This window comes from Nicotiana attenuata, unplaced genomic scaffold, assembly GCF_001879085.1.
Source record: "Nicotiana attenuata strain UT unplaced genomic scaffold, NIATTr2, whole genome shotgun sequence".
Lineage (NCBI taxonomy): Eukaryota > Viridiplantae > Streptophyta > Magnoliopsida > Solanales > Solanaceae > Nicotiana > Nicotiana attenuata.
The window spans coordinates 220,584-235,588 of record NW_017671923.1 but is presented as its reverse complement, the minus strand read 5'-3'; the positions used below and the strand labels follow the sequence as shown (position 1 = coordinate 235,588).

At 37.0% G+C, this 15,005-nt stretch overlaps 1 protein-coding gene across 1 annotated transcript; it reads left to right on the top strand.

Annotated features, from left to right (window-relative positions):
* Positions 1–1,722: 1,722 nt before the first annotated feature.
* On the top strand, positions 1,723–12,055 carry LOC109210901 (importin-5-like). Its single transcript, XM_019374375.1, has 20 exons — positions 1,723–3,173; positions 4,005–4,208; positions 4,981–5,085; positions 5,184–5,249; positions 5,357–5,521; positions 5,734–5,808; positions 5,887–6,041; positions 6,574–6,709; positions 6,805–6,874; positions 6,966–7,093; positions 7,227–7,283; positions 8,293–8,478; positions 8,583–8,675; positions 8,779–8,864; positions 8,950–9,016; positions 9,104–9,170; positions 9,276–9,412; positions 10,039–10,130; positions 11,033–11,099; positions 11,468–12,055. The coding sequence occupies exons 1-20, from the start codon at positions 1,944–1,946 to the stop codon at positions 11,630–11,632; spliced, it is 3,351 nt and encodes a 1,116-aa protein (XP_019229920.1). The 5' UTR covers positions 1,723–1,943; the 3' UTR covers positions 11,633–12,055.
* The last annotated feature ends 2,950 nt before the right edge of the window (positions 12,056–15,005 follow it).

Sequence of the window (15,005 nt, the reverse complement as noted above, 5' to 3'; positions counted from 1 at the left end):
ACTCCAGGTATTTGCTCTATGCGTTCATTTTGCTCCTTAAGCTGTTTCTGCAAGGTTAGTACTAGATTTTGTAAATCAGAGTTAACTGGATTACCTGGGTCTCTCTCATGTGTTTCACTAGGGGTTCCACCGCTGCCTGCATTAACCAATCCTGAACGAGGATTCTCCAAAGTGTTGTTGTTTGGAGCAGACGTGGGTGGGACAGCAGGTAATTGGCGAACAAAAGCTTGAAGAGCGTTATTGACTCGAGAGGCAATAAGGTTTTGCAGAGCCTCATTCATGGTTTCAATATTTTCGAATTGAGCTTGACCATCTGTGTGAGATCCATCAGGAGTGCCTTCACGGGACCGTCGTGGGGAGCCTCGTGGAGAACCTTGTGGGGAATCTCCCTGAAGTTGTTGGATTGTCTGAATTTTTAGGTTTCCTTGAGTGTTGTCATTGTTGTTTGACATGATTGATGCAATCAAGAAAATTAGATTGAGATATGCCTGATTATCAGATTCCCGGTAACGGAACCAATTTGTTTAACCAAAAATTAGATTTTAGGTCAAAGTTCGAATTTAGAAGAACTCGGGTTACTGATAATCGGAAAAGTATATAAGAAAGAAATTTTGAATGATATAATCAGAAAGCAAATAAAACAAAGTATATTCTAGTAGTATTTTTTTGTGTCCCCTACAGATGTTGTGACTTCCTCTTTTTATAGTTAATTTTTAAGAGAAAGTGTAATGCCTTTGTTTTAATGAGGCAATTACGAGCAATAAATGATATTGAAAGAAACGTTACTCAATCATTCATATTAAATACAAATTCTCTAACGTATTTGACATTTAATGCTGAATTTGGACTCTTTTTCGCTATCAGGTTCATGTCTCCAATTCCTTCTGATCTTCGAACTTTAAATGACTCGAACAGGTACGAGTCTCGTTTCATTTGAATAATAGCTCGTGCCTGTAAGTATCTTCTCTCCCGCATCTGTTATTGCTCGTGCCTTCTAACTGATTACCACGTTTTGACTATTTGACCGGTCCACGTGTCATGACACGTCACCTTCAATATTTAAATTCAGTTTTTTCCCAATACAAATAGGCTTGTAAATTTTAATGGAAGAAGTTTATTTTTCTATTGTGAAGGTAAAATGCTAGACGGTGGCTGCTAAAGTAGAAGAAGTATATTGTGGTGATGAATGTGGAGCTGGAGACAGAGTCGGAGAAAAGGTAAAAGGGATGGTTAGGACAATGATTGCAAGTTGTGAGTGAAGGAGGAGAAAGAGATGTTTTTTTGACTTTTCATACTCTTAGCTCAATTCAGACACAATTTGAAATACTATATCACATTATCACTAGTAGATACAATTTGAATATAAATTAACTATTTAGTACGAAATAAGTTTAATTAAAAAAAATTATGACAACTTTAGAGTTGGTACGTATTTGACCTCAAACTTTATCCTTGATACAATAAAGACAGTCCGACGCATTAAGTTTCCGCTATGCGCGATACCCTCTATTTTTGCAAAAGGTTATTTCACGGATTGAGCTTCTGGTAACATGACTTCAACTTTACCGGTCACTGTTTCAGCTCACACTTTATCCTTGATACAGTATATTTAAAAAATTATACTCCTATTAAAGAAAAAAGAAAAAAAAAGGAAAAAAAAGAAAGAATTCAAAGGCAAAAACCCTCCAAATCTCCCTCTCCAATTACGTGCTCTTCGCCGCTATATATCCATTGCGACACACACATCTCAGCGTGCGAGTGTGTGTGAGAGAAACCCCGAATTTCACAGAGAAGAGCGCCACCACTCCTCCATAGCCACTGCCATAGCCATAGCCCATAGGCCGTAGCGCTCTCTCTCTCTCTCTCTCTCCCTCTCACTCTCTTTTCCATCATTTCTATCAGATAAACCCTAATTCTCTCTTCCTGCAGCCTGCGAATCAGTCATGGATTCCGAGTCAACTCAGTACCAACAAGCCCAGCTGGCGGCCATACTGGGAGCCGACCCGGCACCATTCGAAACCCTAATCTCCCACCTCATGTCAACCTCCAACGAGCAAAGATCCCAAGCTGAGTCAATCTTCAACCTCATCAAGCAGAACGATCCTAACTCACTTGCTCTCAAACTCGCCAATCTTCTCACTTCCTCTCCACACATCGAGCCCCGTGCTATGTCCGCTATCCTCCTTCGTAAACTGCTAACTCGTGACGACTCCTTCATCTGGCCCAAACTCACCGAGTCTACTCGGTCCGGTATTAAGTCTGTCCTCCTCACATGTATCCAGCGCGAAGAATCCAAATCGATTATCAAGAAATTGTGCGACACCGTTTCCGAGCTCGCTTCGTCCATCCTGCCGGAAAATCAATGGCCTGAAATGCTGCCATTCATGTTTCAGTGTGTTACCAGCGATTCACCAAAGTTACAGGAGTCTGCATTTCTGATATTTGCTCAATTAGCACAATATATCGGTGAAATTTTGGTTCCATATATAAAGGATTTGCATTCGGTGTTCCTGCAGACACTGAATAATTCCCCGAATCCGGATGTGAGGATTGCCGCATTAAGTGCTGTCATCAATTTCATACAGTGTTTATCCAGCTCAAGCGAGAGGGATAGGTTTCAGGATCTGTTGCCTGCTATGATGAAAACGTTGACCGAGGCCTTGAACAGTGGTCAAGAGGCTACAGCACAAGAAGCATTGGAGTTGTTGATTGAATTAGCAGGGACCGAGCCTAGGTTCTTGAGGAGACAGCTCGTGGATGTCGTAGGGGCTATGTTGCAGGTAGCTGAGGCGGAGAGCCTAGAGGAGGGGACAAGGCATTTGGCAATTGAATTTGTGATTACCTTGGCTGAGGCAAGGGAACGTGCTCCAGGAATGATGAGGAAATTGCCGCAGTTTATTAGTAGGTTGTTTGCTATTTTGATGAAGATGTTATTAGATGTTGAGGATGAAGCTGTTTGGCATAGTGCTGAAGCTGAGCATGAGGATGCAGGGGAAACGAGTAACTATAGTGTGGGGCAGGAGTGTTTGGATAGGTTAGCTATTGCATTGGGCGGTAACACTATTGTTCCTGTTGCTTCAGAACAGTTACCTTCTTACTTGGCTGCACCCGAGTGGCAGAAGCACCATGCTGCTCTCATTGCCCTTGCTCAGATTGCTGAAGGTTGTTCTAAGGTAGTGATGAGATATTTGTTTCCATTGTTTGTTTATCTTAAAAGAGTTAGTCTTAATGGAACGGGCCTGAATATGTACTCTACATTCTGAGAAATATTTATCCTCAGTATATGAGGGTTGAGAAAAGACAGATATATTCATATAGCTGACTAGTTGATTGATATTTATTGAGGACCTTGTCTTAATGACCTTAAAAACATTTTTGCTGAATTTGTGGCAGAGTTTTGGTGCTTTTTGATGCACTCTAAGTGTATGCATGCATCTATATTTTTGTTGTCCTATATACCCTATTATCATTACTGAATGATCTGCTTCATGTCATTTATTGCTTTCACTCATTGGCCATTGTTGGTATTCTTCTCATTAGTGCCTAAAGCTAATCATGTAAAGAATTGCATTTTACTTTTCGTGTCAAAATGGTTTATCTTTGACTTATACTTTTTAAAACATTTTAAACTTTTTTCGACCATGAAAAACTGTGCTTTGAAGAAAGTTTTTTGATTGGTATATGCTCTGGAGTATTTTAAATGTAGTTTCCAGATATCTAACCTTCTTTTTTTAAGAGAAAAGAGAGAAGTCATATAAGTTATGTCTGAAATTAAGCAATGTTGACCTTGTACTCCAAAGCCTGCCATTCTTTTTGGGACGGGTGGAGTATTTTTTGTAATCTAATTGTTGGACTGTTACCTGATGTGGTGCTCGTCCAAGTGTTTATTTACAATTGCTGGATTGCATACTCAAGCATTGTTTGTTTGTTGGACTGAACGCTTCTGCTTACTGTTTTATGGTTTTTAACTTGTTATCTTTGACGCTGTGCCTTTCCTGTAATAGGTGATGATTAAGAATTTGGAGCAAGTGGTCAACATGGTTCTCAATTCTTTCCAGGATCCTCATCCTCGAGTGAGGTGGGCAGCTATTAATGCAATTGGCCAGTTGTCAACTGACTTGGGTCCAGATTTGCAAGTTCAGTATCATAACCGTGTATTGCCAGCACTAGCGGCAGCTATGGATGATTTCCAAAATCCACGAGTACAGGTTTGTGTTGGTGGCATGGTGACCCCGTATTAGATGCTGTAGCTTTTGTGAAAATGTGTTTTAAGCAGTAGCAGAACATAATATTTGACACATATGGGAATTGTTTTATGTTTCACATGTGGTTGGAGGTCTTCAAATGGTTTGATTTCGTCCCTGTTTGGTTTTCAATTGTGTTGCTACATCTACTTAAGAAAGAGAAATTACTTTAGCCCGGGCTTTGGTCTAGTGGTAAGAGCACATCACGGGATGTGTGGGTTAGGCACATGTCTTGTGTTCGCACCCTTCCACAGACAAACACATGGTATTTAAGTGGGAACTATGTCGGGGATTTCTAGGTTATAAAAAAAGGAGATATTACTTCAGTATATTTGGTTGATCATTAGCGTGGTCATTTTTTTGGTTTGATCAAATTAAGAATGATAGAATACTTTGTTATTTATATGTTAACCTTCCTGATTAATTATTGAGGATGATCATTTCTTTTCTCCAAAAATATATCTTCCTACACCCAACTATGGGAAATGTGGATCAATCACTCAACCTTGTGACGCGTATATCTTTACGTATCTAGAATGTTAGATGACGCTTTTAAATAAACTTCTGAAATAATGTAGTTTTTGGTCTTGGCTTTTTAATGGTACACTGCACTTCCAATTATTTAGATATTGACTCTGAAGTGACAAGGTTGTTTAAGGTACTATGTTAAGTGTTTGGCTTAGATGCATGCAACACCAGCACTAATTTTTCCTTTTGCGATTTTTGATATTCACAGGCACATGCTGCATCAGCTGTCCTCAACTTCAGTGAGAACTGCACGCCAGAAATTCTGACACCTTATCTAGATGGAATAGTTAGCAAACTTCTTGTACTTCTGCAGGTATGACAAACGGGAGAACATCATATTATAAACTCGCTATTGAAAAGTGCAAGAGATTCATGGTTTCCTCTTCTTTTTTAATATCTTCTGAAACACAGAATGGCAATCAAATGGTGCAAGAGGGAGCATTAACTGCTTTGGCTTCCGTAGCTGATTCATCCCAGGTGTTACCTTGTTGCATTTTTTTATGAGTACCTTGTTGCAGTTACTCTGTCCATTATATCTTGAGTTCAGTTTGGATGGTAATGGCTAATACATGATGTTTTAATAGGAGCACTTCCAGAAGTACTATGATGCTGTAATGCCGTATTTGAAAACTATCCTTGTAAATGCAACTGATAAATCTAATCGCATGCTTCGAGCCAAAGCCATGGAGTGCATAAGTCTGGTAGGGATGGCTGTAGGCAAAGATAAATTCAGAGATGACGCAAAGCAGGTCAGTATGAGAATATGAACGTATGGCCATGATAAGCTTCCTGCCACGTTCTCCAGTTTTAACTTGAGATAATACTTTCTGGTTTTATATGGTTAGACACATCTGTTAGTGCCCTTATAGATATGTGGCTTCATTCGTTTTTTATCCAGATTGGTCCAATTTTCAAAGCATTACACCATAGAGCTTATTCTTAAAACTTTGTATTCATTAAGGTTATGGAAGTGCTTATGTCATTGCAAGGATCACAAATGGAGACAGATGACCCTACTACTAGTTACATGCTACAGGTATGGGTACATCGCTTGGTTTTAAATCTGGGAGCTTCATCTTAACATGGTCACACTACATTTTTTGTTACATTGTAGGCTTGGGCCAGACTTTGCAAGTGCTTGGGACAGGATTTCCTTCCATACATGAGTGTAGTCATGCCTCCTTTGCTTCAATCTGCTCAACTAAAGCCTGATGTGACCATATCATCTGCAGATTCAGACAATGAACTTGATGATTCAGATGACGATAGGTAAATCTTTTAGAATGAAGTTTGCCTCCTATTTAATTTAGAAAGTTATTGACATTTCTCTAAGTTCCGGTAATTATTATATTCAATCTTGTATAGAGTTTTTTTTTTGGGGGTGGGGGGTGGGTAGAAGTCAGAATTGGCAAATAATGTGCCATATGATACTTTGGGCTTATGACTTTCTCATGTAAAATTGCTAATTACTTTCCCATGCCACTAAATATGGTATATGCACATCCCACATTTAGTATAGTTACCACGAGGGTTATTCGCACCAGTTTGTCGAAAGGTAACAGAGTCACTATAATACTAAGATGTGATGCTAGTGGTGGATTCTTTTGCTTCAACAACTGATGTTTTCTTATGGAAGTCGATTACAACTGTGACCTTTTCTTACTTTCATTAGTTTTCATATAGAATAAACTTTGAGGACATAGTTTGCTATGTTAGGACTTTGGTTTTATGGATGGCGACCATGTAGTGGTTTAGATAATTGGAGTTTCCGAAGACTTTGTCTAAGTTTTATGTGATGCAGCATGGAGACCATAACTCTTGGGGATAAAAGGATAGGCATCAAAACAAGTGTCCTAGAGGAGAAGGCTACAGCTTGTAATATGCTATGCTGCTATGCTGATGAGCTAAAGGAAGGTTTCTACCCGTGGATTGACCAGGTTGGCATCATTAATTACTTGGATGTTTTATATGGCGTTGAGTGAAGTCTTTTATTGGATTTCGAGTTAAACAAGTATGCTACTTCTTGAAACAGGTCGCTCCTACATTAGTTCCGCTTCTGAAATTCTATTTCCATGAGGAAGTCAGGAAAGCTGCAGTTTCAGGTGGGATTCTGTTATATCTATTTTATTTTGCTCTAGTTTGGTTATCTGTAATTTTTCCAATTACTGAAATGATACTGTATATTGGTTATAGCTATGCCGGAGCTGTTACGGTCTGCTAAACTGGCTGTAGAGAAAGGGATTGCTCAGGGCCGAAATGAGTCCTACGTCAAGCAGTTAGCCGACTACATAGTCCCAGCTTTGGTGGAGGCTTTGCATAAGGTTGACTTGAACTTGTTAATTTTTTTTTTTTTTGAGATTTGTTGTGTTGCTTTTATTTTTGCTCTCGGAAATGATTATGGTGCTTTGGGTTTGGATTGCTAGTTAGTAACAATTCTGCTTCTATCCATCACAGGAGCCTGATACCGAAATATGTGCAAGTATGTTGGATGCATTGAATGAGTGTCTACAGGTTGGTTATTTTAAGATTGTTCTTTCTTTGATGCCAGTAACTGTAACTTCTATAGAATTATTGGTTTGCTTTCATTGAACTTTTTCTTTTTTCTTTAAATACTCAATATAATAATTTAGTTAACCATTACAGCTTACGTTCTCGTCAGATCCATGCTTGATATAGCCTTTTTTTCTGATTTTAGTGGCTTTACGAAAATCCCAAAAAAATGGCGCTCACACAGTAAATTATATATTGATTGTTGTATCATTCTAACCTACTAGTACACCTTTTCCCGAGATTGAAATGAGGCAGTTAACAAGGTTTAATTGGGATGTTGTACTTCAAGCAAAAGAAAACCACTTCAACTCTTACAGAAGAGGGCTTCTGTTCCAGCAGAGCCTCCTTTTTGAGTAAATCTGGAGTTATCTAGCAGACTAGCACAACAGCTGTTGCACTTGAAAACTACGTTAGTCTGGTCACAGCTAGAAGTTGGTGGTATTAGCAGAAGGCATGGTGGAGCAATGTTGATAGACTTCCACTGGTCTTTTCTGGATTATTTGGAATGAAAGAAATAGAAGGTTATCCGATCGATCTATCAACTATTAAAAGATATATCTATTCCAGTTATACTTTTGGTGTAAAGAAAGAAACACTTGTTAGTTAGGTTGATCTGATGAATGACTGGTTGAACCATCTCAGCTATTTGTACTTATTTTTGACACCATTTTGGCGCGTGATTACTTGAAGATTCTGCTTTATCAAAAGAATAATGTAGACTTAACAAAATTCCTGTTTATTGATAGTCTACTTTGTATAAAGTGAGTTATAGTTTATATGAGTTGGTCATAAAACTTGAGAGAGCTATAAGACGTCTTGGGGAACAATTAATTACTAGAAACCTGGAAATGATTGTTGAACTTGCACTTCCAGGACCTAATTATGTCTTGAAACATATATGAATTTGCTCTTACTCCTTGGATGCTTTATATTTCAATCTTATTATGAATTTTTCTCTGGACTTCTTCAGATATCTGGACCACTCTTGGATGAAGGGCAGGTCCGAAGCATTGTGGATGAGATAAAGCAGGTCATCACAGCCAGTTCAAGTCGAAAGAGAGAACGGGCAGAGAGAGCAAAAGCTGAAGACTTTGATGCTGAGGAGAGTGAATTGCTCAGGGAGGAAAATGAGCAAGAAGAAGAAGTATTTGACCAAGTATGTTTGACATAAGATTGAAGCTCAAGAATGAGTGGTAGATAAGTTTATCGCTATACATGTCTTTCACATTTATCAGGCTTATCTTATTGGAATCTGTATAGGTTGGTGAAATATTGGGTACACTGATCAAAACATTCAAGGCAGCTTTCTTGCCTTTCTTTGATGAGCTCACATCATATCTAATGCCTATGTGGGTAAGTATCTTGCATGGTTTCCAATGTAACACTTGCCAAGTAATTTCTTTTAATTTGGTTATACATCTCATTTGTATTAACTTCCCCTCCTGCATCTATTAAGGGCAAGGATAAAACAGCTGAAGAACGGAGAATAGCAATTTGTATCTTTGATGATGTTGCAGAGCAGTGCCATGAAGCAGCTTTAAAGTAAGTCTATTTTATGCAGGTTGTCTTTAATTGGAGCTATTATGATGTGAATTTAGACGCAACTGTTTCCTCCTTTGCAATCTAGGTATTATGACACATATCTTCCTTTCCTTTTGGAAGCATGCAATGATGAGAGCCCGGATGTCAGACAGGTTTGTATATGCTAAATGGTTGTGGCCTACTTTAGACAATTTGACATGCTAATTCATTTATCTGAACCCAATTAATGTCATATCCAGGCTGCTGTATATGGACTTGGTGTATGTGCAGAATATGGTGGCTCTGTTTTCAAGTCTTTAGTAGGAGGTATTGTATGGTGTTGGAAACCTTTCCTTTTTTTTCCTGGAGCAGTAGGGAGGGCGGCATGTGTAATGTGCTCTATTTTAACTTCATTTCATTACCTTAATTCAGAGGCTCTGTCAAGGCTCAATGTTGTTTTAAGGCATCCAAATGCTCTACATCCTGAGAATGTAATGGCATATGACAATGCTGTTTCAGCATTAGGGAAGATATGTAATTTTCATCGTGACAGTATCGACTCGGCCCAGGTATTTTTTCTGTAAATCCTAACTTTATTTTGTCAATGTGCGTACAAATTCTACAATTTTAGCTAGTTATGCTTGAAACAAATTGTGCTTGGATTGAATGGGTGAAAGGCGTTATTATTCCATTTTGCAATGTGTCAATGTTCAAGCGTTCGGAACACTTCTAATACAGTCAGGCCTCTCTATAACAACATCCTTATATAACAACACTTCACTATAAAAGCCAGATTTTTCGGAACCAATTTTTATGTTATGTTATAATATATGTTCTCTATAACAACACTTTGCTATAACATCCAAAAATATTCGGAACAAACAAAGCTGTTATAGAGAGGTTTGACTGTAACTATTTCAGTAAGAGTAGAGACTTTAAATTTAATCTAATTGGTGATTGGACGGCACATAACTTTTTTTATAAACAATTTATGTTGTTGCTTTTTAGTGAGAATGGTAAGCAATCAACTTCTATCTTCCATCAATCACATACTTTATAATTTCTTGAGTCTTATTCGCTTAACTTTATACAAATGTCTTTGATTTTGCTATAACAATAGCCTTTGCTTGTTGTTGGAGAACCTTGTAATGTTATTGTGATTTCTTTGATTCTCACACCAGAGACTTTTTGGCAGGTTATTCCGGCTTGGTTGAATTCCCTGCCGATAAAAGGTGACCTGATCGAAGCCAAGGTTGTTCACGACCAACTTTGTTCAATGGTCGAAAGGTATTGGTTCGGTTTGCTGTAACTTGTATCCTGTTCATAGGTCGTGGATCAAAGATGTCAATCAATTTATTGGTGGTGTTAAGCCATAGTTGTCTTGGGTTCTGTGAACTGATAGGTTGTTCCACTTATTGCTCCGCATATTATCATTAGTTCCATCTGATCCAAATTTGCATATATGCAAATGAACTGAATACAAAGTCGTGGGGCATTTGGTCGGAAAACTGGTGTAACTTTTTTTTGCATTTCTGTAGTTTGTTTTTCGGGCTTCAAAAAAAGAAAAAATTCTAGTTTGAAAAACCTGAAAGGCTACTTTCAACCAAATGCCAATAATCTAGTTTTAGCCAAACATAAGATTTGAGCAGCATTTTAATAATGGTTAGGAGTTTAGCATTCTAGTGGAGCTGCAAAGACATTTTTAGTTTGTTTGTTACTTTGTTTTGGTCCGATGAAGCTTCTAAATACATTGAATAGCTACTCAAATTTTTTTTCTTAGTTGCTCTGGATTCTATTCTAGATGCTACTCACATATGATGTTTTATTTCACAAGGTAGCCCATCCATATAGCATAGTGGAAAGCGGACAAAAAGAGCTGTTCCCATAGCGTTACATAGGTTTAGCTTAGCCCTTGCTAAGGATTCAATCCAGGGACGCTTGGGACCATCTTTGCTAATAAGGTTTAGTTTTGATGATAAAATATTTGTCAAAGAAAATATTCCCTCTAATAAAGTTGGAGTGTATTAACCCTTTCTTCATAACATATGTAAGTCTCTTTGAGCTATGGCTGTTTTATCGGTCAAGGTCATCTTGACCTGCTTTGAGAGCGGTCAATCTACTGTTCCTCTCTGTGTCAGGTAGCTTGTAATCTGATTCTTTATGTTTTAATCATATTTTCCTGCTTGCAGGTCAGACAGAGAGCTTCTGGGTGCCAACAACGAGTACCTCCCAAAAATTGTTTCAGTTTTTGCTGAGGTTAGATATTTACACTACCCGTTTAGGTTGATACTTGTCATCAGAAAATAGCATTCTTCAAACAATCCCAATTCTGAACCAGTAGTTGTTGGATCCAATTGTTCATTTGAAATTCAAGGATTGTGATGCTTATCCTATTTTGTTTTGTTTTTTCTCTTTTGGATTCTTGTTTTCTTTGTTTCGGTTGGTAGTGGAGCGATGGAAACATCTTTTTCAGTCTCTCTTTTGATACTTCACCAATAGTTGTCTTTTGTTCATGTTGTCTTTCACCCTCTCTATGCCCATTTTTTAGATAGATGATTGAAAATCAAGAATTTTGTTTTTATCGGCCATTGCCATGTTGTAATGTGATTTTTTTTTTCCTGTAGGTTCTATGTGCCGGTAAGGATCTGGCGACAGAGCAGACTGGTAGTAGGATGATTACTCTGTTGAGGCAGCTTCAGCAAACACTACCACCAGCCACCCTGGCTTCAATATGGTCATCCTTGCAGCCTCAACAGCAGGTAGCACTGCAATCAATGCTATCGTCGTAATGCTGTGGAAGCTAACAAGCTTTTCTCCAATACGATGAAGCTGCCGGACCTGTAGCTACGTGTGAATCAAATATTTGATACTCCATTCTTTCTCATTAATGTCATTCATTTGGGCTTGAGTCTATGTGCCGACTTGCTGTTGGTTTGGCAAAGTATGCGAGCAAGGTCGGAAACCTTTATATTTTGTCTGTAGAATGTGTATATTAAAAGTTTTGCGGTTGAGTCTTGCTTCAGTAAGGATAGGAGCATTAATGAACATGGTTTGCGAGAGGTTTTATTGGTCAAATGTGTAAGTTCAAGGGCTGTCAGGGAGACTGCACTTGTCACAGTTTTGGTTCAGTCATCTTGTTTTCATTATACATTTTGATATTATGAAAGAGTACATTATAAATGGTGATTCATTTGTTGCTTTGGTTGTGATTATTTCACGCCTTTATCGATCTGTTTATTCTTCCTAAAATTATATGTGAATACCACTTCAGCTGTACTCCTGTTACAGTGCCTTGCATTGCTGTTGTAATACATGTCAGACAATCGGGTCATTTGCAGCCTGCCCTACGTGGTAGCTGGATTTGCAGAGGTGGTTACTTGCCATAAAACTCCCTATCAACTGCCGTCTTGACTCTTGAGTTTTAAATACTTTACACAGTGCATTGTTGTGTAAAAAATGTCAAAGTGGTTATGTTATTGGCTATTTGGCTTGTAATAGGCAGTAGGTTGTGTGAGGTCAATGTTGAGGGGATTGGGAAGGACTATGCACCTTTTTGGTGGAGTCGAAGACTTCTTTAATTTGCATAAAAATCTGTCGCTCTATTCTATTTGACTTCATAGGCTTCACCTGCTATTATTTTAGGCATCTACTCTTGAATTCTTGCGTTTGTCATATGAAGGGTTACTACATGTTTATTAGAAGGGTTAAGACATGGATGCTCCTTAAAGTAACCATAGAACCTTGAGTATCCTATGGTTAAAGGCTAAGCCTTCAAAATTGTTAGTAGTAATATTTATTGGTATGTTGGAAACTAGACTCGTTTCATCCCTGTATAAGATACGAATTTTGCTTAAAACATGAATAGTAGAAATAGACGAATACTAACTATATCTGTTGAGAGCTACCTTGAAAGCCAATTAAATTTGGGAAATTTACCTAGTTGTACTATAATAGAAACTTATATATCACTTTTCTTTAGGTTCCTTAAAAATTATATTCTCTATCTATATTTACTATTTATATACAGAACCTTAATAAAGAGAGCATTTTTAAAACTAGGACGTAACTGATACATCCCTTCCCTCTCCCCTCTCTCCTCTCCCCATGTCAGCCCCCCTCCCCCCACTCTCATGTATATCAATTATATAGAGACCCTAAAATTACGTTTTCATCCCATTTTCAAAAAGATTTTGAAATACTTCTCTCTTTTATACAAATTAATCCAAATCTCATCTTTCTTCGCACAAGTTCATCTACATTATCTCTAAAATTGCAGTAGCAAAGAGTTTTCCATTGACAACCATTAAAAAATTTCGAAGCTTTGAATTCAACATTTGTATTTCACGAATTTGTGATTTTTTCTCATCCTCTTCACAAAAATTCATCGACATTATCTCTAAAATTGCAGTAGCAAAGAGTTCTCCATTAACAACCATTAAAAAGTTTCGAAACTTTGAATTCAACATTTGGGTTTTACGAATTTGTGATTTGTTTGGATTGGGTGCTCTTGCACGATTGAGAATATAACTTGGAGTTTATATCTCAATTTTGAGGGAGATTGGTTAAGTTTAGAGTTCTTTTTAGGTAAAATTTCATATTGAAATTCGAAGAAGAAAAGTTTCTGAATTGTATCACGATTGTATGATAATTGTATCATAATTATTTCTAATTGTATCACAATTATATCAAAGTTGTATTTGACTTGTATATGATATATCAATATCTAAAAGTAATACCTGATACAATACTAATACAATTATATTACAATATTGTATCCGAATTTAAGTTTAGAGTTGTGATTGAAACTTGAAGATGATGAAGATCAAAATTGTATCACGATTGTATCATAGTTATATTTGTATCATAATTGTTGCAGAAATTGTATCACAAATGTATGATAATTGTATATGGTGATAAGCAATTGTAAGTTTGTGACCAATTTCACATTTGGATTGTGTATGAGCCATTATCCTATTAGTAATAATTTTGCTAGAGTTTAATAATTTTTGAATTGTTGAAGAAACTTTTAGCAACTGATTCTTTTTTGTCATCTCATGACATTCTATGCCGTGTGTATAGATTTCTAACTGTAATAAAAAGTATCTTTTTGGTGTCTATTATGGAAATCAGTTCTGTATTATTGGATTTGTTGGATTTGTTAGATTGGGTATTCACTTTTCTAACACTATATGGATAATAGGAACATAGAATATGTAGATTAGTAATAATTTTGCTAGAGTTTAACAATTTTTGAATTATTGAAGAAACTTTTAGCAACTGATTCTTTTTTGTCATCTCATGACATTCTATGCCGTGTGTATAGATTTTTAACAGCAAAGAAAAAGTATCTTTTTGGTGTCTATTATGGAAATCAGTTCTGTATTATTGGATTTGTTAGATTAGGTATTCACTTTTCTAACACTATATGGATAATAGGAACATAGAATATGTAGTTTGGTATTATATCTAGAATTTGAAGGTTCCAACAAACATCATTCAACAACTGAAGCAAAATTACCAGCTTCTTGTTGAAGACGTGCAACTATCGAAGAGAGAGAAGAGGAGATCTGCGTACCGAAAAAATTAGGACGCATGAAATTAGGAGAAGTGTGAAAAAAGGAAAGGATATAATTGAATCTTTTCATTGAAGGTACTAATCATGGGATGAGAGTTTTTTAAGAAGGGAATGTATACAATTTGTAAGAAAACCTAGATACTTTTTGAAAATTACAGAACTTAGAGAAAATAAATTAATAAATTCCTATCATAGTATATATAGAAAAAACTCCCATTAAATTTGTCACCACATGTGCTCTAAATTTCATAATTCACATTGAAATCTTCATTTTGACTCTACCAAAATTACTGTATAGCGTCTTTGAGAGCGTCAAACTTTTATTTTCACTCTTCGTTGTCAGTTCATAATTAATTTAAGGCAGCCCACTAATCAAGCAAGTCATTATATCATGACGTGGAGTGGAAATGACACTAGGTAGCCACTTTTAAGGTAAAAATAGCACGATCTAATCAGTTTTTGGACTGGTCATTCAAAAATAGCCAGCATTTATCAAGTCAATAAAAAAATAGCTACTATTTTGCTGCAACAGAGACCGGTGCAGCATAATATACTGGAGTTCGGTGCACCTATGTACGAACTTCCAG